At 41.9% G+C, this 26,829-nt stretch overlaps 1 protein-coding gene across 7 annotated transcripts in view; it reads right to left on the bottom strand.

Moving 5' to 3' along the window:
* The window catches only part of LOC306970262 (RNA-binding protein Musashi homolog 2), a 269,968-nt gene that overhangs the window by 20,733 nt on the left and 222,406 nt on the right, over positions 1 to 26,829 (bottom strand). For 5 of the 7 annotated variants that reach the window (XM_079566171.1, XM_079566169.1, XM_079566170.1 and 2 more), the window contains exon 11: positions 6,852 to 6,971. In XM_079566171.1, coding sequence (XP_079422297.1) covers positions 6,852 to 6,971 — 120 coding nt within the window. The remainder of the gene's footprint in view (positions 1 to 6,851; positions 6,972 to 26,829) is intronic. The other 2 variants (XM_079566174.1, XM_079566172.1) reach the window with 1 other exon arrangement.

The following is a 26,829-nucleotide window of genomic DNA, read 5'->3' as shown; positions in this document are numbered from 1 at the left end:
AGAGAAGCTAAACATTGACATTTAGTCGCATACGTCGACAAACAGTCACGAGTGTTGCTCAAGTTGAAAGTCCTATAAAGCTAAATCATGGGCTACACATACAAATATCTGATTTTCTTAAAGCCATGCTGTGTCACATTTTGTGCAATAAAGGACACGATACACAGTAGGCATCAGTTTCATTACAGTAGCTAAAACACCTTAGCTATCGATGGGCCCGATATTACTCATAACTTTTCTGGGAACGGGATATCAACAACTCACCTACAAAAAAATATCCTTGCATACATCTAGCTGACTATTAGGAGCATGTTGACATTCACTGGCTTGTTTAGGTTTTGGTTTTTAGGTCAGTTTTGCCTCTACAGCAACATAATCTAGTCCAGAAACACACTGGTAATATTATGTACATAGATGTGATCAAAGTACGAGTATTGTGTATATATATCTTTTAATTTCGGGGTGAATCACGAAAGGTGCTCAGAAGAATGTAACAGGGCGAACACCGAGCTCTAGGGAAACTGTTCAAGAAAAAAATGTCATAACCTCAGTTGCAATGAAGCCGACTCGCACAGATACATTTTACACATACATACAGGCAGCTGAGTCTGTGCACAACACTGACCGACCAAAGCCAATTTACGCATTGCACACCTGAGTCCAGGCTTGTGCACGACCCCCGCTCCCTCAGCCTCCCTCTCTCTCCCTCTCTCAGATGTCTAAAAGCAGCAGAATGGGTGTCTGTGTACACTGCAGGTAAAGCCTACATCTAAGAGTGACATTTGAGCAGTGCTGAAGGCTCACAGGGCACAGAACACTCCTGCAGAGTGGAGTGACACCTGTGAAGTTCACTCTGTCACCAGCATCTGCATCACCTGCATTTCTACGGCCTTTCATCTGACAAGCACATAGCGGCGCGTACCACGTCGGAGAGGCTCGAGATGGAGAGGCTGCAGAGGACAAGCCACAATGCATTCATGGGAAAACATACTGTATATCGAGGAAAGACAGTGTAGCGCTTACAAACAAACGTAAGTGAGGAAATTTGTCGTCCTTGATGGGAAGAGCTGCTCGGAGCCGGTCTTTCCTTGTGCATCTTTGCTCAAACAACGATGCCACAGTGATATACAGTAAAATACATTTATAATAGTAACAAACGCAGTAACTTGAATTTGACCTTAGCTGCTGCTGGATGTGGCACACGCTCTACTGAGAGGGCCACGAACTGCCTTGAGAGACTTTAAAGAATTACACAGTTTTATTCTCTTCTCTCCACTGTAGAGTCTGAATAGATAAACGCAATATGGAGGCCAGATAATGATGCAAGACTTAAGCCACTGCCACCATTCTCTTAAGGCCTCTTCCAAGAAAGATTCACTGACAATTACTTGCCTGACAAAGTAATTATTAAGCTAATGAAACAAACACCATTTGAAGAAATAATGTGGTCCAAAACGAATAAAAAATTCTGTTTCCACGGGCAATACAAGTTTACTCCTGAGAGAACTTTAAAAGCTGGTAGAGAGCCGGCATCTTCAAAAACTGTCTTATTATGGCGCAGTGCTCGGGCCCTGTCTGCTGTAGTGCCACAGAGAGAAGTCCAAAATACACCTTGTCATCGCCCGGACTGGACCGTCAGAACGAGAGAGGGAGAGGCAAAGGCAGAGAGATGTTACTTTGTGTGGCGGACTCTAGATCTACAATCAAAGTGCCCTCTGCCAAAATGTCATCAAAGTTTGGGGGCAGCTCAGTGCATTTACCTTTGACGAATGTTGCGCACAAAAGTATGGGCTATTTTGTAAATGGTTATATGTAACAAATAGTTTAGATACTTAAAGTGCATATGACACATTAGACACAATTTTTGCTAAAACATAGTTAACACGATTATATTTAAGATTTTGCTAAAGATTGTACCCAGCTTTCTTTAGTTTTTGTGCTGTTTATAGTTTCACTTCCTTATTGGACAGGAAGTGACATAGAAGAAGGTAAACAATTTTGAACTGTTGCCGTGCCAACCATATTAAGTCAATGGGATATGAGTGAGTCAAACTGCTGTGGAACGTTACCTTCATCTATTGGTGGGGAATTCACGTGAACGTTTGCTCAACTGGGGAAAACGACTGGGGAACTCGGGTCAAAACGAGATTCCTGACTTCCGCACCTGACCACGGATATTTGTTCTATTATCGTGTAATGTGAGCTTTAGTGTTAGTCGTCATCCTTGTAGCAACAAAATTGCAAGTGAAATGCCTGACATCAACGTTAGCAAAAAGTAAATTTACATGATATTTTTTTAAAAGCCAACAAACTAATGTTTAGCTTTTGAGACGCTAACAGTACATTTAAATGATTAGCTCAGCTAAGCGCTAATCAATGATAAAAGACATGATGACATCAAAATCCCCACTTTCCCACATAAAACCACATGAACACAAACCAACTGGGGACAATGACGTCACATCTCGGGAAAACGAGCTCCACAGTCCACATGAATGCACCATATGTCACTTCCTTTGTCACGTCAGCAGCTTTAAAAAAAAAAAAAAAAAAACTTTTCTGCCCAACATTTCTTCATTAAAATTGCTTCTTCACTGAAATAAAATGATAATTATGCAACTAATGAACTTGCACCTGATATTATCCTTCTAAATAAGTCATATTTTCAAAAGCATTAAAACCTGTCATATGCACTTTAATGATGTATGATCTTTGTCAAGTTTAATATATTCACTGACTGAGTTAAACACAATTTAATCAACATAAATATTTTCATTTGTTTATGTCTGACTTTATACTGTTCCACAGATTTGACGTGAGAAAGCTAAAGTAGCATTTAGGGTTCATTGGAATAGCCTTTTTTTGCTTTGTGGAACTTGATCATCTCTTGCACTTGTACTATTTTAAAAATATTATGTATTATCTGCTTGGTTATGGTCTATTTCATACTTTATTAATATAGATAGCAATACTTAATGTCAGCTCGAGTTTATTAAAACAAAAAAAATGCTAACATCAGCCAGTAGTATATTCAAAATGTCCAACAGATTTACCGAGCAAAGCTGTAACTTCACAGCTCAGTCTATTGCTCAATGAGAACTGCAGGTGGAGTCGTAGCCCATCTACCACCCACTTGCCTCATCACCCGCTCCCTCTAAAATCACCTTTTAAATGATAGACACACAATCAGAGCCTCTACATTTCCTATCTGTGGTCTGATTTTGGCCCGGCGCACGCTACAAATGAATTCAGAGCGGCGAGGTGCGGAGACGTCCCCAAACGACAAGACAGGAAGGTCAAACAGTCTGTGTCCTCTGTTCTTTGCACACGTCTGTACAAGAGAGGAGGGAGAAGCTGAGCACATCACTCTTGGAGTATGCTATTAGCACCATTGAAAACACTACAATAAATCATCCGCAAATCTAAATCAATCATTTTTGATGGACTAAAAATACACCGGGCTGAGAGCTATTGACTGCAGCTGCGGCGGGCTATTGTGAGGCAGATATTTGTGAAGGCTTCTCCAAGAAACAGCGAGTTAATGACTGGGAATAATAACAATAATAGCATCCTAATACGCTAATAGGTGTATCGAGATGCATTGTGCTGGAGCTTATTTTGAGATGCAATGAGACAGCGCATGGGAATCACAAAGCCATATGCTTTGTTTAAGTCGTCTAAAAGTGGCGGTGATGTCAGTGTTTACCAGTCTAACCCTTCATCTTTGTCGCCCTCCTCTTCGCCCCTCGCTTCATAATCATTTACTTGTCTCTTCCTCCATTTGCAGCTGTCAGAATTAAACTGTACATAATGGTTGCTATCACGTCTTCCCGCTTCCTGGCTGCTGCCATACAGGCTTCTTAGTGATCTTTTAGTGCAATTGTTTCCCCGCAAATTGTTTGTTTTGAAAATGCACAACAGTCGGGTCCGAGATGAGAGGAGGAACTTCTGATTGACCTGAATTAGGTTCAAATGAGGACAGGAAGGAGAGGGGCACAAGGAAATCAAAGCGTGTCAATAACAAAGTAAGGCGCTTCAGAAGATTATGCCTCAAACAACCGGTTCACGGTTTTGTGTTTAAGGAGCTAAAGCAAAACGAAGTTTGAAAAGAGTAAAACAGAGGTCTCCAACCTTTATTCCCCCAAGGAGCGTCTTTGACAATATGAAAAGCATCAGAGACAGAGAGAGACATTTGTTTTTGAAAATATTTGAGAATTATGAAACAGTCTGTAGCCAAGGTGGCATTTCAATTACAAAAAGAAAGAAAATGACTTCAGTGTCCTTGTAATGCTATATTTACCTAAAAGTCTGGAGATCGTGTTAATACTTTGTCTCACCAAACAAATGTGTTTTTTATGCTTTGGGGAGCAATTTATGAAAATGGTGGAGAACTATAGCTTCTGAGCTGCCAGCTGGAGGCCCCTGGTGTAAAATGCAACCAAAAACAAACTTCAATAATTTGCAAAGTGCAATAATAATAATAATACTGTTTTAAATAAAATGTGCCTGCAGGTCATTGTATCCTCATTTACGCAGCATTCTTTTATTGATTTGTGGATGTGCCGATGTCTAACATTATTACACTCCATGACTTATTTTCTTCTGGATTCAGACAGCGCTTGTCTAAGGCAGTCGAGAAAACTCTTATTGACAGCTATTGGATTTACAGTTGTACGAGCGGAAAAAGCAGCAGCTCTAAATGAAGCCAACAAGTCAATCAATGCTCAGTTAAAGACACTGAAAACGGCATTGTGTTTTTGGTACACTTTCCCTGCTGCTGGTCTGTCAGTGTGGGAATAAAAAACAGATTTACTGGTTTAAAGCAATGATTCTCACTTGGTAGGTCGAGTCCCTAAAGGCTTTGTGGGACTATATTCAGCAGGTTTTTGCTTCAGTGAGAATTGATAAACTGTTTAGAGTTTCTTTAATCAGTCAGACACATGATCAACAGAACTATATATGTGGTATTGTCATATACTATAATGTCACCAGTTGGACTAAATGTTGCTTCTAATCTCATATTACTCTTCAATAATCTCTTTAAAGGGACTATACGTGTTTACAAGTTTAAAAATGTTTAAATTATGTATTTTCCTCCCCCTACATGTTCCAGCCATGTCCTAATGTGTAGAATGAGCCCAGACCTGTTAGCCACAACTGCCTCTAAAATCCTGAAGGTGTTAATATAGAAGCTGCAGTTATGCATAAGGCCTGAGATGGCAGTAGTGAGTATAAAATGGCTAACTTGCATCTAGCCTCTTTAAGGTTTGACAATGTTTTGACTCTAAAATCCATTACTTTTACTCCAAGGTTACAAACATTTACTCATCTAAAGGTTGTAATATTAACTACAAGTTTGTTCTTAATATTACAGAAGACAGAGACACACGTAAGTATTAGAGTTACTTTTGTCGACTAACATATTTTGTTATAGTTTTTTAAGGATATCATGTTTGAAGTTAGTCATCTAAAACGATGACTGAATGTCTAGATATTGATCAACTAGTCAACACTAACGAAAATGACCACCACCTTCTGCACAATGTCCTGACATTATCAGAAGATAGCCCAGAGGATAGTAATAATCATTTCACTAAATCTCGATCTAAAAAAGTCCAAACTGAGGCTGGTATAGACAGTAACAGTACAATTCCAGGTACAACATTGACAATGGCCACACATCCTGGTCCTTCTTCACACAGCTACACTTTGGACTTGCTCAATATTAAGACTGATTCTAAATTACACCAATCATTTAAAAAGTGAAATAAGCAAAAAGGGAGATTTAACTGGCTGTTCGCTTGCAACATTTCTGCATGCTAATTATCACCTGGGGAGTCCTGGGGAGTCTTTAAAGTTAAGTGATTAAGTGAAAGAGCATTTAATATTAAAACCTAGATTTCATTTGGCTTCACAACTTTCCCCCTGGGTGTATTTTAAGGCGCCATATGCAACAGTTACAAATATTTAAGTGCGTCAGCAGTGATGCCTGGTGTACAGCGTTCAAAGTTAGTAAAAGTTCAAACTCAAGTCTTAGGCTTCAGTCAGACCAGGCACTGACTCCTCGTGTGAAGCTTGGTTAAGTGTATTCAAATCCAGAGAGAACACACGTCCCAGTAAAAAAACAACAACAAAAACACTTAATGCCTTAACGACTGCTGTCATGTGAATCAATAGCAGGAGCTTCCACAACTACTAGAATATTTAATTATGAATTAGGCCTCAGTACGATAAATGCTAAAGTAAATACTATGCAACCATAATGAAAACAAACTGGTAAAATGGTGTGTAAAATAACCATTCTCGCGTGAATTAGTTTAAAGGTAAAGATTTGCATTTGAAGCACAGTATGTGTATCTTAAACTTGGCAGTGTTATGTGTGACCAATGACCAAGCACAAACTATCTAGGTCATGTAAGCAACTACAAAATACATGTGTTGATGCACATGTTATGTTGACAAATTAGTCATTATGAGATCTACCAGATTATTCCAAATTATAATTATTCCATATTCCCATATAATAATCATTAGAAAATGAATTAATTAATCATTGTATTGTTTAGAATGACATTTATGTTTTAATGCAGCGCTGTTTGCTGATTTTAGAAGATGAGAGCAAAAGGCCAAGCCTAATAAAACGGGTAGGCGTAGTTTGCTACAGTACTTGCACAGGAAGAACTTGTGTATGACACTAGGCAGTATTCGTATGTATGTCCAACTACCCTGTCTATGGGACGTGAGGTGCTGAGAGTGTGTTGGGCCTTGGGGACTGTGTCTATTGGGAGTAGCAGAGCAGGAGTTTGGGAGAGAGCAGCAGCCTGCACACAGCACACGGACAGAGCGTTTACCTGGCCCTGCGCTCTGTGGGTACGCCAAGTATCCGCCTCTTCCACGGGCCCCCCTACCTGAGCCACGCGCTGCTGCTACTGCTGCCGCTGCCACTGGTCCGTACGCTGTCGCCGGGAAGCCTATGACAAACACATACAGAGACGCACATGGATGAGTGGATCCCAGAGCGACGATACAGCACTCAGAGCAGAGGATAAAACTATAGCTGTCAGAAGATGGGGGCTGGTGTCAGGGGCGACATCTATCAGCACACTACACTACAAAAGCCACTGTGATATTCAAAAGCCCTGCAGAGCCACTGATCCACAGAGAAACTCAAATATGGCCACAAGCAACTCGCCCAGCTTTACACTCAACTACAGATGTTGCAAAACGGGGGAATACTGACAGACTGTTCCAGGGCTGTGCCGGTGCCAGTGTGCTTTGAATATACAACTACAAAAACGCACAAATCTTTGATAAATGGAGATCATTTAACGTCATACAGTATAGCTTTTGTCTACCAGATCATAAAGTTGGCAGTTCAATCCCAGCTTCTGTGGTGCATTATGTCATTGTGTCCTTGGGCAAGACCGCCAATATTGCCTACGTCAGCTCAATGGCGAAAGGTGCTATGTTCTCGGTGCCGATTGGTAGCCACACTTTGATAAGTGCACGCCAAGACAGCAAAACCTATCACTCAATGAATGTGAAGAATGAAATGAGCGTCTGAAAAAGCCCAATTTAACCTCACTCACCCAATGGTTTTGATTTTTAAATGCACCACAACACTAGCTTTAATTTCCAAAAAGTACAAATGAGGTTTCCCTTGTAAACACAGCAAATTGTTACAGTAATGCATTTGTTTTATATAAAACTTTTCTGGACACTCAAAGATGCTTTACATTGAATTATCCATTCACTCCTTACTTGGTGGTGGTAAGCTACGATTGTAGCCACAGCTGCCTTGGGGTAGACTGATTAGACTGATGGAAGCGAGGCTGCCAATTTGTAGTAGGCTTCTATCCATCAGTGGGTGGGAAAGATACTATTTTGGAGTCTCAATCAAGAACACTTTTCACAAGGCACTCATGTGGGGTACAACTATTCAAAATAAATATGTTCACTCTTTATTAGAGAGGACAGGTCATGGTGAAAGGGGGTGAATAGTGGGGCGAGACATCCAGCAAATGGTCAAATCTGGGACTTGAACCCACAACACTGAGGTCAGAACAGTGTTCAAGTTACACGTGGCAGCCTTTGTCACTAGTGACTTGACCATCAGCTGCGCCAAGTGGGGTACAATTTTTACTTTTGTAACAGCACAAAGACATGTTCTGTTTTCTACACAGAGACCCTGTAGGAAACTAAAACGGTTGTTTTTAGATTACAGAAACAACCAGGAGAGATAACAGATAAGTATTTTTTGTATTCACAATGAATAACAATCATGACATTTTCCTCGCCAACAAACAACAACAGAATGTGATTTTGGCCACAGTTTTGCAAGTCTTTGTAAATTCCCTGATTAGATTAGAGAGAAGCAGTGCGGGCTCCAGAGGCTGTTTATGTCACATTCTTTGGAAGAAAGATTATGGCCACTTCTCAGCTGCAAAGACATCGGCATAATAGTTCCAACTCTGGGGGCTCTTCCTGCTTTTTGTACAAGACTGATCCCAATTAGTGCAAGTTTCTATGAAATATGAACCAGACAGTGTAATGCACTGGGTGCCATACTGCTGCCTTCTCCCTCTGGCCAGCTATTTAAGAAGCACAGAGATCAGACAAATATCTGTGGACTTAACATTGATTAATTTTACAGAGATCCTCCTGGGTTACACAAACATGTGGTATTTGTTCTTCTAAATATTCTTGTTCTGCAATTATTTACCATAAAAATGTTCGAAGTTAATAACGGTGTTTAAACTGTCACTTAAGGAAACCCTTAATAAATAATGAGTTTCAGAGTGTACAAGTATAAATCCTGGTCTTAAGCATGAGATTACTCCGACAAATATCAGTCTAATAATCATGGAGTAATTAAGCCAAAGCAGTATCAGTGAAATGTAATTACAATGTTGGCCTTAATGAAGACGGTAGCTGGAGGTGGCCTGACACAGGCTAGTCCAAGCCCTGGGCCCGGCTCCTCTCTCAGCACACGAACGGCATGTCATTAGCTCTGGTGATGAGATTCCTCACTCTAGGCTCTACACCAGTCCTGCCTAATCAGACTCCTAAAATTATCTCCACAGGAAATGCTTTCCAACCAGATTCCCTCCATTTGAATGTGACGTGTTTTTTAAGCTAAGTGTGTGCTCTTCTGTGCGTTTTAGTGCTGCTTTGGTCCGATTTCCGAGGCTGTGCTTTAGACATTACAAAATGGCCCAGGACACCTTAGAGGATTATTTTTTGAATGCTGTGGAGGTGAGAGGAGCACCAGCAGGTGACCTATTTTCCAAGGCAGCCTTATACAGCTCTTCCACCACAAGGGGCTCACACAAAAGAGTGATGAGCGGAGGCAGAGGAGGAGGTGAGAGGGCAGGGTCAACCCAGCCGCAGCCAAAGAGAAAAACAGAGCTTTTCATCAGGCGCCGAGAAGGAGGTAATTCACAAGTCTGTCCACACAATATGACCATGAATGTGAGGTGCCATCACGCTGTGACTGCTAGGCAGGTGAAGAAGAAAAAGAAATGCCACTTTCTCCCAACTGTCTAACAGCACAGAGGAGAAGAAAAGAGACTGAGGCACTGTGGTGAAAGGGCAAAAGGAATCCAAATGACAACAAAAAGGCAATGAAAATCAGCTGCGCTTCGGCAGCTCTCAGCAACACAAATTATATTCTGTGCTTCTTTTGCGAAAACAGAAATCAGCTCTGATACTATGTTAATGATGTCCACGCACCCCTGCATTTCCATGTGCCGTCACCCACCCCCCTCTCTTCGCCCTAAGCGCTGAATCCATCTTCCCCTCACTGCCTTTGTCATGACACCCCCAATAGACCCAGTGGCTTGGAAGTTAGTTGCGGGCAAAGTTGTGGTGAGAGATTAACTTTGCAGGATTAGGTGGGTTAATTAATAGATGGCTGCTGCTCATTGTTTTGTGCTCACACTGTAAGAAGCCACCCAAGAGAAGCGCTGCAGCATTAAATCAATTTCATGGCCCTTTTATTACTGAGGAGATAAAGCCAATATTTAGCTTTCAATTCTTCACAATTATTGGGCCCCTGCTTTGCCACTTGAGTGGCTGTGCTTGGCTGGGGACAAGGACACATCTGTTTATGAGCTGTGGAGGCCCGAGGGCTTGGTGCGCACTCCCGGGAACTGTCCTCAGCTCCTGTCTCCTGTATGCCTCACACAAGCACGCTCTAATACAAAGTGTGCACGCAGAGGGGACACTGTTGCACATGGAAAACACTCTGTCCTCGCAGTTCACCAACAGACGACCAATGATAATCTACTCCAGACACCTATATAGGCACTTCTTAGTTACATTAGGAGATGGTCATAAAAAGTAAGGCCAGTGTTGTCTTTCCTTTAAGTTCCACATCCATATAAAAACACTCTGCAGAAACTATACAGACTGGGGTCATTTCCGCATGCTTGAAGAGCACTATAAGTATAGCAGCATCGTACAACTTACTACTTCTTTTCTGATGCTCTTGGACAACTCTCTCTTTGCAGCTTCAGGTTTCTGCTTGATTTCTTCTGTAGCTATCCCTTCAGCAACAAATTACTGCAACCACTTATAGTCTATAAATACATACATAATCTTTGCCGCTAGCTGAACATGTTTTATTTATTTCTGTCTTGCATAGGCTTCTCGATCAGCCCGGGCACTAACTGAATTTGCAGCGGTACTGTAAGTTTCTGCCTCGATTCTACCTGAAGGTGCAGATCACGTGGTGGGGCTTTCTTCCAGTAAAATGCTGTTTTCACTGGGTTCCACTCCCCTTGTTCCTCACTGCACCTGTATTTTGCCAGTCTGTGTGAACTTGAGTGCACTGAGGTGGGAGGGGAGACGCAGTAGGGGCAGTGTCAGTAGTGATCAAACCACACAGTGCAATTTTTGTGTCATGGCTTTTCTAAGATGTTTTCCCCCCCTCTTGGTTCTGGTTTGCTTGCATAGGCCCAGGTCCAACGCTTTGTTTTCTCCACTACACAACTGTCAGGGCATCACGGTGGATAACTCAGTGCTTTTAAAGCGGATAAAAAGAGGCGATTGGTCAAAATTCATTCTGGCCGATCTCATCACCCCCATGAAATATTCAGCTTAATGTTTCCACTGAGCTTCATGGCTGCTGTGTGTGGCCACTAATAACTGAATGATTAAAAGGCAGCGTGGCAAGTGCTCATTAGAATATATGATTATGCAGCACAGTCCAATGCACCGATACAAGCCAGGGCTTAACAGATAAGCCTGCACGTTATTGTCAATATACCAGCCATGTGAAAATCAAGGTGGATTTTCAAAGTTGCTGGAGAAATAATAAAGGTATTAACAGTATTTTTATTGGAAAGCAGCGTTTGTAGAAAGGAAGGTTGTATTTTTCCACAATACTTTATTGCAGTCCCCTTATCAAACTGAAGATCCCACAGGAATCCCGAATAATTCACTCTATTTAAAATAATGTCCCGTTTTACAGCTTAAAATTACATATATATATATAATAAAAAAGAAACTATTTCTTCCACCATTAAAAGAACAACTGGGCTTAAATCTAAAAACAGATGGCAACGTCATACAGTGCAATGGTAAAGACTGTGTGGGCTAAGTCTGTGTTCAACCAATAATACAATTCAAAAAAAAACGTTTTCATGTACTTGATTGATTGATAGAAATGGAGCCCCCCCTGCAGTGCCTCTAAGGACCCCCACTTTTGGAACAACTGCTCTATTGTAAAAATGAATAAATAAATACATGAAAAAATACAAATATTTATTTAGTTTTCCTACCATTTTTCCAACAATTAAAATTAAATTAAAAATAAATTATATACAAAGCTCTTTTAGTTTAGGTTTTAGTTCAGAGTCACCAGTTTGCCCATAGATGCTTCTCTCAAAGCCAGTAGGGCAACGACTGAACGAATAAAGTAACATCAAGGCATACCAGCTCAAACACAGAGATTGTTGGCAGTCGTCCCAGGGCGCAATCCTACGACCTCCTTGCCTTGATGCCGCTAACAACTCAGCCACTGACCGCTATTTATTAAATCTCGCATTTCCTTTTCAAAACGCAATAACTGCGTTAACATAATACAACTCAATGTCAAAATAAACCACATGAAAAGATCAATATTTGCCAGTTCAGTGACTCTGTGGTCGGGAGATAATTTTTGGCACACGGCTTACCTACAACGCACATGTCACTTTCCCGAACCCCATTTGATGAAAAGTTGTTACATTATGCATCAATAAGGTCCTATTTGTGTCCCAGCGGGTTGACAACAGCTTGACTGATGTTAATGTAATCGGCGCTGTTCCTTTGGCCCAAAACTGCCAGGCACAGCTCAAACCGCCGCTGACAAAGGAGACACATCACTCACCAAGCACTCCACTTATTTCAACTAAGAAGACTGTCAACTGCTTAATGCACACAGAGTCCAGGGACGGCTATGAGGTTTTTGAAGACCCTATGGAGCATCTCAATTTAACTACAGCTTAAAAGCCTCCCACCAGCGTTACTTTCATGGGGATAGCTAAAACTAAATAAGAAAAATGAACAAACAAGAAGCGCGTGGAATGAGGCACAAAATTGTTACAGTAGGAATACAGTGCTCAGCCAAAACAATTTGAGTTCTTTACACATTAACATAATAGTTGGCCCCTTGTATCAGAAGACAATGGTTTTGGCCATAACTGAATGTAAACAAAAATGGATTTTCATTTTCCTTTTTGTTCACGGGCAAATGGTCCCCCAAATGATTTACTAACCAAATATTTTTTCTCAATCAGCCAGTATGTCAACTTTGGGAGAATAATAATAATTTGAAAAAAAATCTGAAAAAAAAAAAAGAAAAAAGAAAAAAAGATCAGTCTTTGCAAAAAACTCCATCTTGAAAGCCATAAGCTTTATTTTTAGGGGGATATCTAATACACTGCAGTAAGAAAAAAAAAAAAAAAAGTAAATACACAAGAAACTCATTTTCTCTACTATTTATAATTCCAGTGTATAAGCGCGATTAGCTCGGGTTAGCGCGCCGGCTCACAGTCTGCGTGCATGCTAAGCCGGTTACCACAGTTCCTTGGTTTGGTGGACGGCAAGGGGGAAAAAAAAAAAAACATGCCTGCAGCTACAGTCGATTGGAAGGGCAGACGGGTAGAGAGAGACAGATGCACCAAGAACAGCAGAGATGAGTGAGACGGATGGAGAAAGCTCTGCGGCGGCTATATCAGTGGGAAAAGAGAAAAAAAAAACAAAGGGAATGAGGAGGAGAGGTAGATAAAGCGCTCACGACGCAGGTGTCCAATTCATTCTAGTGGATGCCTGGGTGAAGAAAAATGAGTGGGGGAATGAGATAATACTACGTTTAGAACAAAATGCCACAGCCACACCTTCAAGTTAAGTACCGTCACTAAATCAGGATGGTGGATGAGACTGTAGAGGGAAGTTAACATGGGTCAGAAAGGTTTACAAATTAGTCATATTAAAAGAAGCCACTGAACTGATCTGAGCCCCAACCTCCAAGAAATAAGTGCAAGATTATAAATAAAGTTGATGCACAATCATGACCAAAGCACTGGCCAACAATGCCCACTACCCAGCCATCCAATCGTAACTGGTTCAAGGGTAGGCCTAAGCACAGACAAAAAGAGTACCCACTGAGCAATGGATCAATCATACGACAGGGAATCCCCAGCAAAATTGTTTATCAATAACTAGTTAACTAATTAACTAATTAACTAATAATGACTAGACATCGGACATTAAACCACACACAAAAAAGCACCAAAAGTGCAATTCAGGACTCAACATAGTCTATATTATACAGAAGTGTTGAAAAGCATATTGGTTATTATTAAAAGTTGACCAATTACATAGGGTTTTGTCATGTTGCTGTCACTGTGACAGAGGGATAATAGACAACGAATATAAGCGTCTCGATAAAGTCAAAGCAGGTGTTATGAACAGTAAGGGACACTGCTGCCTCACATAGGAGTGACTCCACTTCACACTCTGCTTCATCAATAACCTTTGATAAGATATAGACACACACATAGGGACAAATAAACAAAGAAATATCAAAGTTACAAAAGCAACAGCCACCCTTCAAGACATCTTTTCATCTCCAGACTGACAAGTGTCCCATTGTCATCATCCTTCAGCGCTACTTTGTTGTTGTTGAAAGCATCTCTGGCTTGTTGTTATCAAAGGCATAAATCACAGAGCAGGGGAGAGCCAGGTGGCTTTCATATGAACTGCGGCACATGTTCCTGTCTCACCTCTTCTGTGATCAGTGCAGACCCACAGTGCAGCCGGCTCAAAGGCCTGTGCTGCTTTGTGTGAGAGCCTCCATTTACATGCACACCACTAATTCAATTACAATGGGACTAATGCAATACTCTGATTATTGCAACTGGCATGTAAACACCTTAACCAGGTTATCTTACTGGCATTAGAGTCTAATCACAGTAAGCATAACTTCATTAACAGAGCTCAGTGGCATGTCAGTCATTCAGATTAATCTTGCCACATGTATGTCTGCTTTATTTAGGGCTTTATTCAAGACTCGCTGCACACTCTGCAGAGGTCATAGAGAGTACACTGCACACAGGGTTTGAATGGACTACAGCTGGACAACAGAAGTACATGGTAAATGGTAAATGGTCTCAACTTATATAGCGCTTTTCCACCTACATTAGGCACTCAAAGCGCTTTACAGCAAGGATCCACTCACCCATTCATACTCTCATTCATACACCAATGTACGCAGACACTGGGGGCAATGTGGGTGAAGTGTCTTGCCCAAGGACACAACGACAGTGTACACTTTCAGGAGGTGGGAATCGAACCCCTGATCTTCCGATCATGAGACGACCTGCTCTACCATCTGCGCCACCGTCGCCCCCTGACATGACAACATCCGACTTTAAAAAAAAAAATTATTCTTTCCCCAGGATATGCGATACAATACAGTGAAGGTGATCAAAGATCACATCTTATATATGTATTATATGGGTTTCCGACTTGGCAGTCTGAGAGTGAACAGATCACATTGTTTTCTCTTTAGAGCATATTTTACATTTCTTCTTGAAATGAAGATTGAAACCAACATTTTCAGCTGACAGCTCAATATTCCTTCAGTGTTTGTGGATGTGGTACGTCTGTCGTTTCCCTTTTTGTGTATCTCATGTGTTTCTCCAATGGCAAAAGTCTCTCTTCCAGACGTGAGGTTTCTGTATGTAATGAAGGCATTTGGCACTCTGATCCTTCAGCAATAAGACTTCTGATTGGGGAAAGAAAAAGTCAATTGCAGAAGAGGGTTGAGCTGAAAGCATTGCAAAGCCTGGCTTTATGCCTGTAATTGCACACACATCTTATAGCTTTGAAGAACTGAATGGGCCTGGGAACAGATATATTTGATAAAATTTCAACTGGGAGATCTCTTTAGAGGTAGTATGGGGAATGTGTCCCTTCAAAAGGAAAACATGAATTAAAAGTGGACAAATGAAGCTCTGTGTGCACTTGGGTAAGATAGAGAGAATGGAGATAGAACCATGATAGTCTCATATCATCTGCTCACATACAGACATCTGCAGCTTGGAACGGGGTTGTGCCTTTACAAACCTGAGGCCCTGGAGAGCGGCGTGTACTTGAAGTCAGCACTACAGATGATAAACAGATCCAGCTCCACACAGAGACTTTCAGTGGTGTGCACCTGAAACACCAGATGTGACGGAGGTGGACACAGCGACCTTGTCCAACCATCTAAGGACACGGGCATTTAGTCAAAGACGCCTAAGCAGCAGGGATGTACTTTGAATTATAAGGAATGCATGGCAAAAATATCCCTTCTAAAAACCTTTTGATTTTCATGATCAATATCTTATTAATAGCACGTGTAAATCTAATCAAGGCAACACAATCAGCTGGGCCACTTTCCATGGACCACGGCGATATTACCGACTTCTGATGTATTTAACCACAAAGTCACCAATCCTCAGCAAATCAAAGCGCCTCTGTTCTTGGACTATTTTACGTTTTGAAGTGAGTAACAGGCACACACACAGCTGTGTCATTGACAGAGGTGTGTTCCGTGTCTCTTAGTGCAGTTCTCAGTGGCGTGAGTGCAGTTTCTTTGTAGCTCGAGTGCACGCCGGCGTAGCATCAAAGCGGGCAAACTAGGCTCTTTATTGAAGTGTAGTCGCACTTTCGACCTCCTCTTTGTGCTCTTTGTCATGCACTTCAGCAACAAGAAAACTGCTCCAGTGTTGAGGGAACTGAGCCAAACTTGCTGCAGAACCCCGAAGACCCCCCTTCAAAAAAATAATAATTAAAGAGCAGGGAAGTTTTCCACATAACATTTTAGCAGCATTTGAAGCTCTATTAGCAACTTGTGACTTAGAGCGAGGAAGGCGACGGGGAGGACGCAGATGCCTGACCTTGCAGTGGTGCTTATATAATGGTCTGCTTGAGTGCATTTGACTGCAGTGCTCCAACCTGGGATCAGCAAAAGGCAACATGTCTCCGCAGTGCAATCTCCTCTCCACCAGATCAGTCTTTGAAAAGGGTTCTGAGTGAATGGCTTGTTGTGGGCCTGCCCGCGCCATCCCCATGGAGCCAATCATACTAATTAAACTCGACTACTTAAGCCTCCTCTCATTAGTGTCCGAGTAAACAGCCTTAATTTTTGATGCATTTTAATGGCCATCTATCCCAATGCAGAGAGGGGAGAGTAAAGGGGACAGCTGAGCGACAGTAGGGGGGTAATTTCAGGTTTGTGTGTATAAGACAAAAGTGAGTCCCTTTTACACAATTCAGAGAAAATTGTATGGTTTGTGGATTAGATCGATTGAGTCCAACTGCACTGCCCCCTACCATGAGGTGAGGATGAGGCAATTTACACAAGGCTACTTTCCTGGTGTGATACACCATGATCCCAGGTGACTTTATCTTTGGTTTTCAGTATGGATATACAAATAATAAGAGAATAAATATAAAAACCTCTCCTCAGACAATGTTCAAATCCAGGCTGAAAATAGTCTTTATTAGCTGTGCATGAACGGCATGAACAGAAAGTTTTTCTGCACTCTTTGCTTTGGATTAAGGTTTAAAACTATTATTTATGGTATATTTTTTCCGTAAGTCTACTTTTAATACAACCTTCTTGTTCTGCAAGGCACTGGAGCTTTACAAATATATGTAACATATAACTTCCATTGTGCCTCGAAACCCTGACCTAACACCTGAACTAAAAGACAAATTAACTAAAAACAGAAATTAGCTCAATCGTATTCTATGGTGTTGGTTAAAACCACCAAAGCTGTGAATAATATGGTGAAAGCAATAATCCAACATATTAAGCAGCTAATATCGGAGGAGGCAGTTTTCCTGAAGCTATAACAAACATGGTTTTAAAGCCAAGCTGATGCAATTCCAGACTTCATTAAATTGTAGCCAGCCCCACGTTATACAATCGCAGTGTTCCAGATAGAAGGGGCAAGTAGGGTAAATATTCTCTGACCCAAAAATAGCCCTGGCAGGCACACACTCAGTGATCGGAGCAGTAAACAGTGCCCCCCTCACTGCAGTGGAGGCTAGTGTTAAAGGGCACATGGGCTGACAGTTAACATGCTCACATATATAACTGTACTTGCACGTGTGGGTCCATGCATTAGGCAAAAGGGCGGACGTGAGCGACTGGAGAGCTATTAGCACAGCCAGCAGGAGGCTGAGATTGAAGGATAGAGGAGAGGGAGGGGGCAGCCCGGTAAAGAGCGCGATACTAGCTAACTGGCGAGGCTTGGAGCGGTCGGCCTTGTGGGTGGTATCAAAACAACAGGCAGCAGACAGTGAGCACACACACGCAGGCCCTTGCAGCCTGCCCCAGCGCCGCACACCTCCTCCTTTGTCCTGCTGCGTTTCAGCGGTGTCCAGTTATGGCTGCCATGTAGAAGGCAGAACAGCTCCAGTTTCATTTCTACAGCAGCGGTTCAACAGTCAAAGCATAATGAGCTTTAGTGTTGCCACTCTGCCTCTTGCAGCAACTCATCTTCCTCCCTGCAGGAGCCTAGGCTGAGGCCTCACTGCAAACTGCTGCCTCTTCAGTGTGTGAGGAGGGGCAGACCAATCCATGATGAGTTAAGGCCTGGCCAAATAAGGTGAGACTTTTCTCCTCTTGTGTTTAGGAAAAGTCTGTGTCTGCACTGTTACACCTGAATGAAAAGGGGACAGATAGATGCACATAACTTCATGGAAAATTTCAAAAGAATTTTAGTGATGTTGAGCTGGTGAAGTAGTGCGAGAGGAGCCAATATAACTCCCTATAATGCGAAATATGCCAAGTTGCCTTCTGGCTGCCTATACTTTAGTTATAAATTATCATATGCCAACCAAAAAAAAAGGAAAATGAAGGTAATTTAATCCTTCCATCCATGTTCCGCTTTATCCTGTCGGAGTTACAAGTGCACATGTACTAACCACGGTGACTCCAGTAGATTAACGCAAAAGTAACAAAACAATCCTGACCACCAACAACAACAACAACAACAACAACAACAACAAAGGTTATGGCAAGCTAAATCTTTCATCCATCTCTCAGAATATCTAAATATACTGTATGTAGAAAACAAACTAATGTGTAAAAATAAACTATCCCAATGTCAGAGTGTATTGAATGAAATAAAACACATTTTCAACTTTGCTTGTGCTAATATGATTATAAACTTAAGTGATTACCACTTGAGTTTGCAGCATGACCACTTGATTGTGCACATTGGATTTATCCACACCAAGGCCACTGCTGAAACACTGCGCCTTTTGCAGATAATATAAAAGCTATTAATATGAGCACACTTCCTCTAAATCTGCTCCAAACGTTCCACAGAGCACCGTTAATTGAGTTAGGGTCTGGTCTGGGACGCTGTGGGAGCGACACTGCACTCAGAAGTAGACGGGGCATGACATGCAGTGCTGTCCACTGACGTCACAGCCACAGTCACTGCTGTCACTGGGACTGGAGTGGTGGCCTGGGGAGCTGCCGAGTTTGTATGTGCGATCATGAGGATGACGCGGATGTGCCAAGACAGTGAGTCACAAACACAAAGAGCCCAAACCTCATAGTAAAATCACTTCCACTCTTTTTGGCTTTGAAGACTTAGACAATAATGTTGGATTAAGTCAGTATGGACACTGAAAGATGTAATATTAAATAACAATCTGGTATAGCAACATTTGTAAGCTCAAAGAAATGAAGAGGAAAGACAACAAAGGGCATTTATATTAATTTATGATGTGACGTGTGACATAATGTGGGGTTAAAGCAAAACCCTGATTCTATACAAGGGGTCCTTAAGTTTCACATCATATTTTAATTCAAGCTCATGACATTGATTGTGACACTATAACGTTCGATTCACTGAAGGAGCAAACAGAAATCGTGTGATAGGTTGGGATGACCGAAACGTCACTAGTCGTCACGGGACCCTACTTGAAGTTGTGCAATTCATGACGTGCCCCAGCCTCTACAGGCCCATCAGGCTAATGACCAGCATTGGCAAATTACAGGCAGCGGTGAGTGAGTGCGGCGTCAGGGGGCCCATCTGGCTGCTGCCCTGGGATCACTCAGAGGGGTCACAGCTCACTCCTCCAGGACAGTCACGGGACCTAAAGAACCGTCTGCCCCTGAAACTCCACTTCAATACACCAACCTGCTTCTGCCAATAGCCGCAACGCTCCAGCACCGATTCTAATGAGCGAGACATGAACGCTGGGATCTGAACACAATGTTGCGTGCACCCGTGACACAGGTAAACCGCGCAGGAGCCTCAGGCCAGTCATTCTGCTTTTTTTCCCCTCTCTTTTTTTTTTCCACTCCACCTGCTGTAGTTAGGTTGCCAAGATGTTATTGAATCAAACATTTTAAAAAGCTCTGGGTCTGCCTTTGTTGACTGCAATTCTCTTCCTCCAAATTACTGCCGTGAGTGTGCGAGAGGTAATGAAGCAGAGGAGAAAAAGACGTTCGCTCGACAGGTTGAGAAGACTTTCAATTAGAGAATACTGTCTCTAGTTAGGAACATGATGTCTGGGCGGCTTGCACACGAGGCAAAAATGAGTCCTACTAGCTGCACGCAATATGGTTTGTATGTAGATACAAGCAACGACCTTTGCAATAAACCGGATAAAATGTTTGTTAATGCAGTTGTGGATTCAGAAATAAGGTATGGTCTGCTGCCAACATGTCGCTAACACTTCGAGACTAAACCGCGGGACGCTACCTGGTGTTTCCGGCCAACGCGCTCATGTGACCTCAGTTGCATATGCTCCAATAGCTCTGCTCCATTTCACCGAGCCCTTAGGAGCCGCTCTCCTATCACACCCGATACAGAGGTCAGCAGCTCGCCCTCCCTGTATCCCGCACACAGGGAGGACAGCTGCACCTTGTACCTTTGTGCCGGTCTCCCGGAGGAATACAGGGGTCACCGAGTCACTAGCCCGAATTTTAACATGACCAGAAGATGCAGGAGGCAGAATGCACTCGGAGACCCACGGCACTGCACAGATTTCCTTCCAACTGTGTGGTCTATGAAGCTAAAGAGGACACTGAATATATTTGTGCCCATTAGTCACTTGTTATGGAGGGGCTTGTCTAGAGAGAAAGTAAAGCAGTGTTTGTTGGCCTACTTTTACATCAAGATATAATTTAAGGCAAAAGTTGGATGTATAATGTATCTGTTTTTGTGTAACCTAATAATGCGTTGCCCAAACACAATAAAAAACGCCCGAAAGTTGTTCTCAAGTTACTGTAAGTTGATAGAAAAGTTTGCTTCCTAACCTTTGCTCACTGAAGGAGGTACGCCCACACTGCGCGCAAAAATGCAATAAATAATAATGTAGCCCATATAGCATGCGTTCAGCGCCAATATTTAAACTGACGGTTCGACAGCACAGTCCCACTGCAGTGTAAATGAAACATGAGTATTTTGCAGTAAGCGGCATAGTTAATGCTCATTAGATATATGGGTTTTCTAAGGCAAAATGCGCTTATGCGTTTAAATTAGGAAAGCATTAATACTGAATACAACAGGTTAATCATAAGTTAAACATCTACATCTTTCCTCCTTGGAAGTTTAATGAAAGGATAACAAAATGTGGTATACATACTCACAGTCGTTCAGACTCAGTGATGTAATAGAGGCAATTTTAAGTAGTGCATTTAACAAATGTTCTGCCTTTATGCGGAGGGTCAGTCGAATGAGACACAGGAGCATGAGCCACTCTGCCACAATGCCTCTGGGCTATGATCCGCGTTTAATGCCAAAAACACGCTTTGTTTTCACACACATTATGTCACCTCATTTAAGCCTCATTCCATACTGTTTATAACAATAAAACATCAAAATAAACTCCTGTCATTTTACGTGGCTTAAAGTTATGAATAGCACTGTGTTCCTTGAAGTTGAATTGAAATTAAACTCACACTAAAGCCAGCGGGTATTGGTTAGTAGCATAGAGTCTGCATGCATGAATAACAAGAACCGATGTGGACAGTTTGGACACTCAAAGCCTTCATCTTGGGCATATGGACAAGTCTGAGAGCCAACAGTCTGTCCTGCTGCTTCTCATATTCTGAAACAGAAGAAGGTGTGGAATCTACTTGCACCTGCTGAGCCCCGTGCTGTTTACCTGCACGAAAAAGAGAAATATACAGAACGCTGATTTGGGCCTTTTGAATGAAAACCACTCTGCATCTCTAGCCTGTGATTGAGTGTGCTGTTCTATCTTAGGGACGGTGGCTGGAACTGAAGATACAGAAGCAGGAGACCACCAGCGGCTCTTGCACACATCAGATCTGCCACACGGAGCGCCCTGCTGACAGTGACTAAGTGTGTGAGAAGAGAAAACAGATGGATAAACAAAATTTGGTTTTACAGACTCGCATTGAAATGCTGGTTATTGGCGCAAACTTAGTCACTGGAATGTGCCTTTGGAGCAAAGTGGATATCACAGCAGCATATAACTCTTTTTTTTTTTACAGGTTTTTGGTTGAAGATGCTGGCTAAAAATGCAACAATGATGCAAAACTCTAAATTAAAGTTTCCCTTGGCTTGGTTTCACTTGTGTTCCATCAAGACCCTCCGAAACAGCCTCCCGTTCCTCTTCATTTCTGGGAATGTAGCTACTGTGGGACATCGGTGCTATTTATCAGAAGGTGCTACAGCATGTTGTGTGTAGTGGTGAAGCTTAAGTGCATTTTAGCGTCTTGCTGCTCTGCGGAGGAGGGATAAGCTGCGCTAAGAAGCAGGAGCTCCGTGAGAGGTAAGGGGAATACTTGTTAAGAATGATTGCGAGAAGAGCTCGGGGGAAATTTGTGCATCACGGTACTTTGAATAGTCATCATGGAAGATTCAACATGCATGAATGACTAAAAACACAACTTCCAATATGATTCTGATGAGGGAAAAACAATGTATTATGGTAAAAAGTACATTTTGCATCAGATCCCATTTTCCACATATATAAATAAGGGGTAGTAGATTGCTGGGGCCCATTCCGGCAACAATGGCAACCGGCAAACCTTAAGCAGCCTCTCAAAAGTTTTCCCCAAGAAAACAACATACTTCAAGAGAAAGTGCTCCATAAGAAATCAAGAACAACCCAACTTTAGCATCAGCTTAGTGCTCTATCCTCATACCACCTCACTTCCTCCACTTAATCATACTTACCCCCATTGTCCCACTGCTTTAAGAGACTGACTTTGCGGACCCTGGTGGCTGTTTGTCTGTCGTGACATCTGGAGTGGCTTGGATGACTGACTGTTATGTCTTGCTCTCACTCACAGCCTGTGCATCTCTTGGGCCTGTTGGGAGAATGCTAACGTCTTCATCCCCTTGGTTTTTTCAGCGTCTAGCATAATGACCTCCTAGTAGCAGCCCTAATGGAGCCATAATGGTCATTTATGCCAGGGGAGGCTCCGGGGGCATGGCGGCGCAGGCAGCGGGACGTGCAGGGGAACGACGCGGCGGAAATGAGCCCCCCCCTCCGCCCCAAACCCTCCGCTCGACAATCTCTGTCTTTCTATGAATATGCCAATTTGGTGTGTGTATGTTCAATCATGTGTGTGCAATAAAGAGAACTAATACAAGGCTGGTTAACAATAGAGGCGACAATATGAGCACATGCTATTGATGCTCCCTCCTGCATAAAGTGCACATATACCACTATTTTTCTTTTTAATTACATTTGCCTCATACATGGCTGGGCTTCTTATTCACATGCACAATACGGACTGCACCGCTATTCCCCAAACCTCTCTGCTCTTTTATATTTCCTGCCACTGATGGCAATTATGTGCGAGCAAAATTACACTATATAAACGGCGGCGCACTTGCACTCCACCATTATAGCCATTTGTTTTAGCAGTGGGATCTTAAGCCTAGGGTTATATTAAAAACAGCCATCTTACAGTTGTATACAGCCTTTTGTTTCCAAGCTCTTTCTCAAATTAGGTTCAGTGGTTTGGTCACGTGACGCCCCCCAAATGAAGCACCTCATGCTTTGAATGTAACACATCTTCAGACGCTCCCCTGGGCGCTCCAACTTGAATAATACAAAAGCACATTTATCAGCTAATGCTAATTAGACTGTTGCGTAGAAACAGGAATAATGTACAGTAATGTTTCCTACGCTTCTTCTGTAACAGGCATGTTCCAGGGCAGCAGCAGCTTCTCTATTGCCACAGGGACTTACAGACGGACCCTCAAGAATACAATGACTTATTATGTATCTGCAGGTAATCATTCTATTGAAATATGCTTAGACTACACCAAGACTAGAATAGTTTATATATTTTAACAATAATATTCAATGAAAAAGTCACAACCCTGCATATCACATTACCTGCTGGTTTAGTGTGTGTGAGTTTGTGTTTTATAATTGTGAGGTACATACAGAAACTAATAATGTGCCTCTTTCCTTATAGCAGTCGGTAATATTATCATTGGCTATTAATTGCAATTAAACACATGCCTTCATAATGTTGTTACCTGGCTTGCGATTAACAAAGAGCAACAATGATAAAACTCCCCCAAAAACAAGCTTCATGACAACAACACAAAAATTAAGCTATATTCTAATTACAAAACCAGCAAAGACTGGGAGAGGCTAAAGTAATGGAGTAAAGTAAGTACTTCATTTCAGTATTTTCAATTTAGTTGATAAATGTCATCAGTTATGTCTGTTAAATGAAATTCACATTTCATGCACAATTCCCTACTGAGGTAAGAAATGAGCCAAAAATGTGCAAATGTCTTTTCACACTGAGGTTATTACTGTAAGAAGATTTCAAACAGCTGTTAATTCACTCTTGGCTTTGTTTACCACTTCAGGTGTATTTGAAGAATTAAGATCCACTTATGATTTAGATGCAACAACGACTCATATGAAGCATCTGCGGAGATTAACATACATCAGTTAAATTGATCAGGCTTTTGTCAACTCATTTACTATATTTACATTTTTATTCCTTATATCTTCAATCTGTTTGCTCTGTTGGATCTAGCCGAAGTAATAACAAAGCCTTATTAGCATCCAGATCCACGATGTGATAATCTCTGAGTGCCACTGTATACAGCGCCAGGCTAATGTTGTTTTCACTGGAACTCAACAAAAACAAACAGCTCCTCTCCTGACGATGAAGTATGGAGAGGATTACAGTAATGAGAATTGTGTCCATATGTTGTTTTGGTGTCAAGGCTCAAAGCTACTTTTTGTACTTGATAAACATGTAATACTAATTAAAAAAAACGTCCACAGTTATATCTGACCGACATGTGGCCAATGTCAAGCCAGATGTGATGTTTAGGTGATTTGGCAATGGTCAGTGTTCATGGCTATGGCTACTCCCCTACTGTCAAAAATAACATTAAAGCAGAACTAACTCATGCTCCTAGAGGCCATAAGCGCCACTGCAGGTGTCGTAGCATGTTGCATTTTTTTTACTCATTAATTGTCCGTGAGAGTAAATACTACGCTGACACAAAAGACAAAAGGAGAGAGGGATATTGTACATCCAATTACACAATGGATTATTTTTTTTTCCACTCAAACTTGGGTGTACATACTGTTTAAGTGGCGCTAGCCCGCAGTTAGCTTGGCCCGTTAGCCTGTTAGCCTCTTCTTCATGATTTCATTAGTGTGCTTTGGTGACTCCGACCCGGTGGCAGCGAAGTTGCAATTGTGGTTTTTGAGCCAGTGACACAAGGGGGAGATGAAAGACCCCCCAATCATCCCATTAACACTTGAATTACCCCCAGAGGGACTACGAAAAGGATGTACTAAGGTAAACAAGTTACTTAGTACTGCTTAAACAAATACTTTGTCACTTAATATACTGCTAAACAGATTGCCAAATTGAGCATCCTTTCTAGACAGGCCAAAGGTCTCCATCTGAAACAAGAGACCTGTCACTGGCTACAGCAACATGACAAACTACAGCAGCTCCTATCACCTCTTACTCTTGCATACATTACGTTATATTCTGTGGGTGGCTTCAGCGTCCTCGATCAGAGCCGTCTATAGGAAACAGACTCAAACATGGACCGCTGCCATAAAGCAGTGCTCATTCTAGCAGTCCATTCCAGAATAATACGATCCAATCAAGAAGTTGTTTTAATATTTGCAAAGAGAAATTACTTGTGATGAGACCGAAACAGGGGGAAAAATAGTTGTTTTTTGTGGCATGCTGCTAATCATTTGTTCCACCTCCGCAACAAGCCTGCATCTGGTAAACATCGCAGTCTCCCTGATTATCACTACACATGCACTGTGCACTATGGCGTTTGAAATTCAAATCGAAACGCCGCTCGTGTCTAACGCTAAAAACACAGGTAAACAGCAGCGCGCCTCGTATAGTGCGTAAAGAGCCGATTCTGAGCAAAGACCAACATTTGTTTGTCAAGCACTTTGGAGCACTCAAGTTTTAACAGCGTTTGCATTTGTCTTTATTAGACTGGAAACGGCACAAATACTCATAAGATTAAATTAGATTCTCACACAAGCAGAGATTAGTTCTATGCACTTGAACAACTGGAGGTTTGGGCTCATAATGGCTTCATTTGTAAAAGGAATATACGGTGAAATATACAGGGAATAGTAGACCAATATAGAGCTGCCTGGTGCATAGGGAGTTGTGGGTAAAGTATTGAGATGCTAATAGAAGGCTTGGTGCATTTTTCTGATTAACAGCAAATAGTAGTGTGCGTGTTGATACAAATTATACCAATTTGTATCCGAACAGTGTCTCAAACAACAAACAAGTGAAGATAAGTTTGATATCTAAAGTTCGGGAGCAGGGCCACACCTCATGCACACTCCTCCTCGTCCTCCCACCCTGCCCTCTTTCACTACTTCCTGATTTCCTTCAGGTATGGGTGGGTGAAAATCCCAATCTCTACAGTACACTTGCCTCCAATCATCATTTTGCTTGTTTAACATATTTATATTTCACTCTATTTTGAGGTTGGATGCCAATCTGAATATGACAATGTGCCACTTCTTTGTAAAAAATTGAATAATTACAATTTTCCAGTACAAAAAGAGTCACATGCCAAATAAATCTGTGACAATTAAAAATGATTCATTTTGTTTGGTTCAATATAATTTGTCCGCCTAAAACAGCTACAATCACAGCTTTTTTAACTGATCTAGTGACACCCTGACAACGCCCCAGAAACCAATGTTAAATGAAAGGCTGCCAAAATGCACTGTAGCCCGTAGTAAGCGCATTATGTTTTATACTCAACATTAAGCCCTGTACGTCTCAGTGTGTTTCTTTCAAAGTGT

Source organism: Gobius niger (assembly GCF_951799975.1).
Source record: "Gobius niger genome assembly, chromosome: 11".
Lineage (NCBI taxonomy): Eukaryota > Metazoa > Chordata > Actinopteri > Gobiiformes > Gobiidae > Gobius > Gobius niger.
This window is presented reverse-complemented; position numbering and strand designations above follow the sequence as displayed.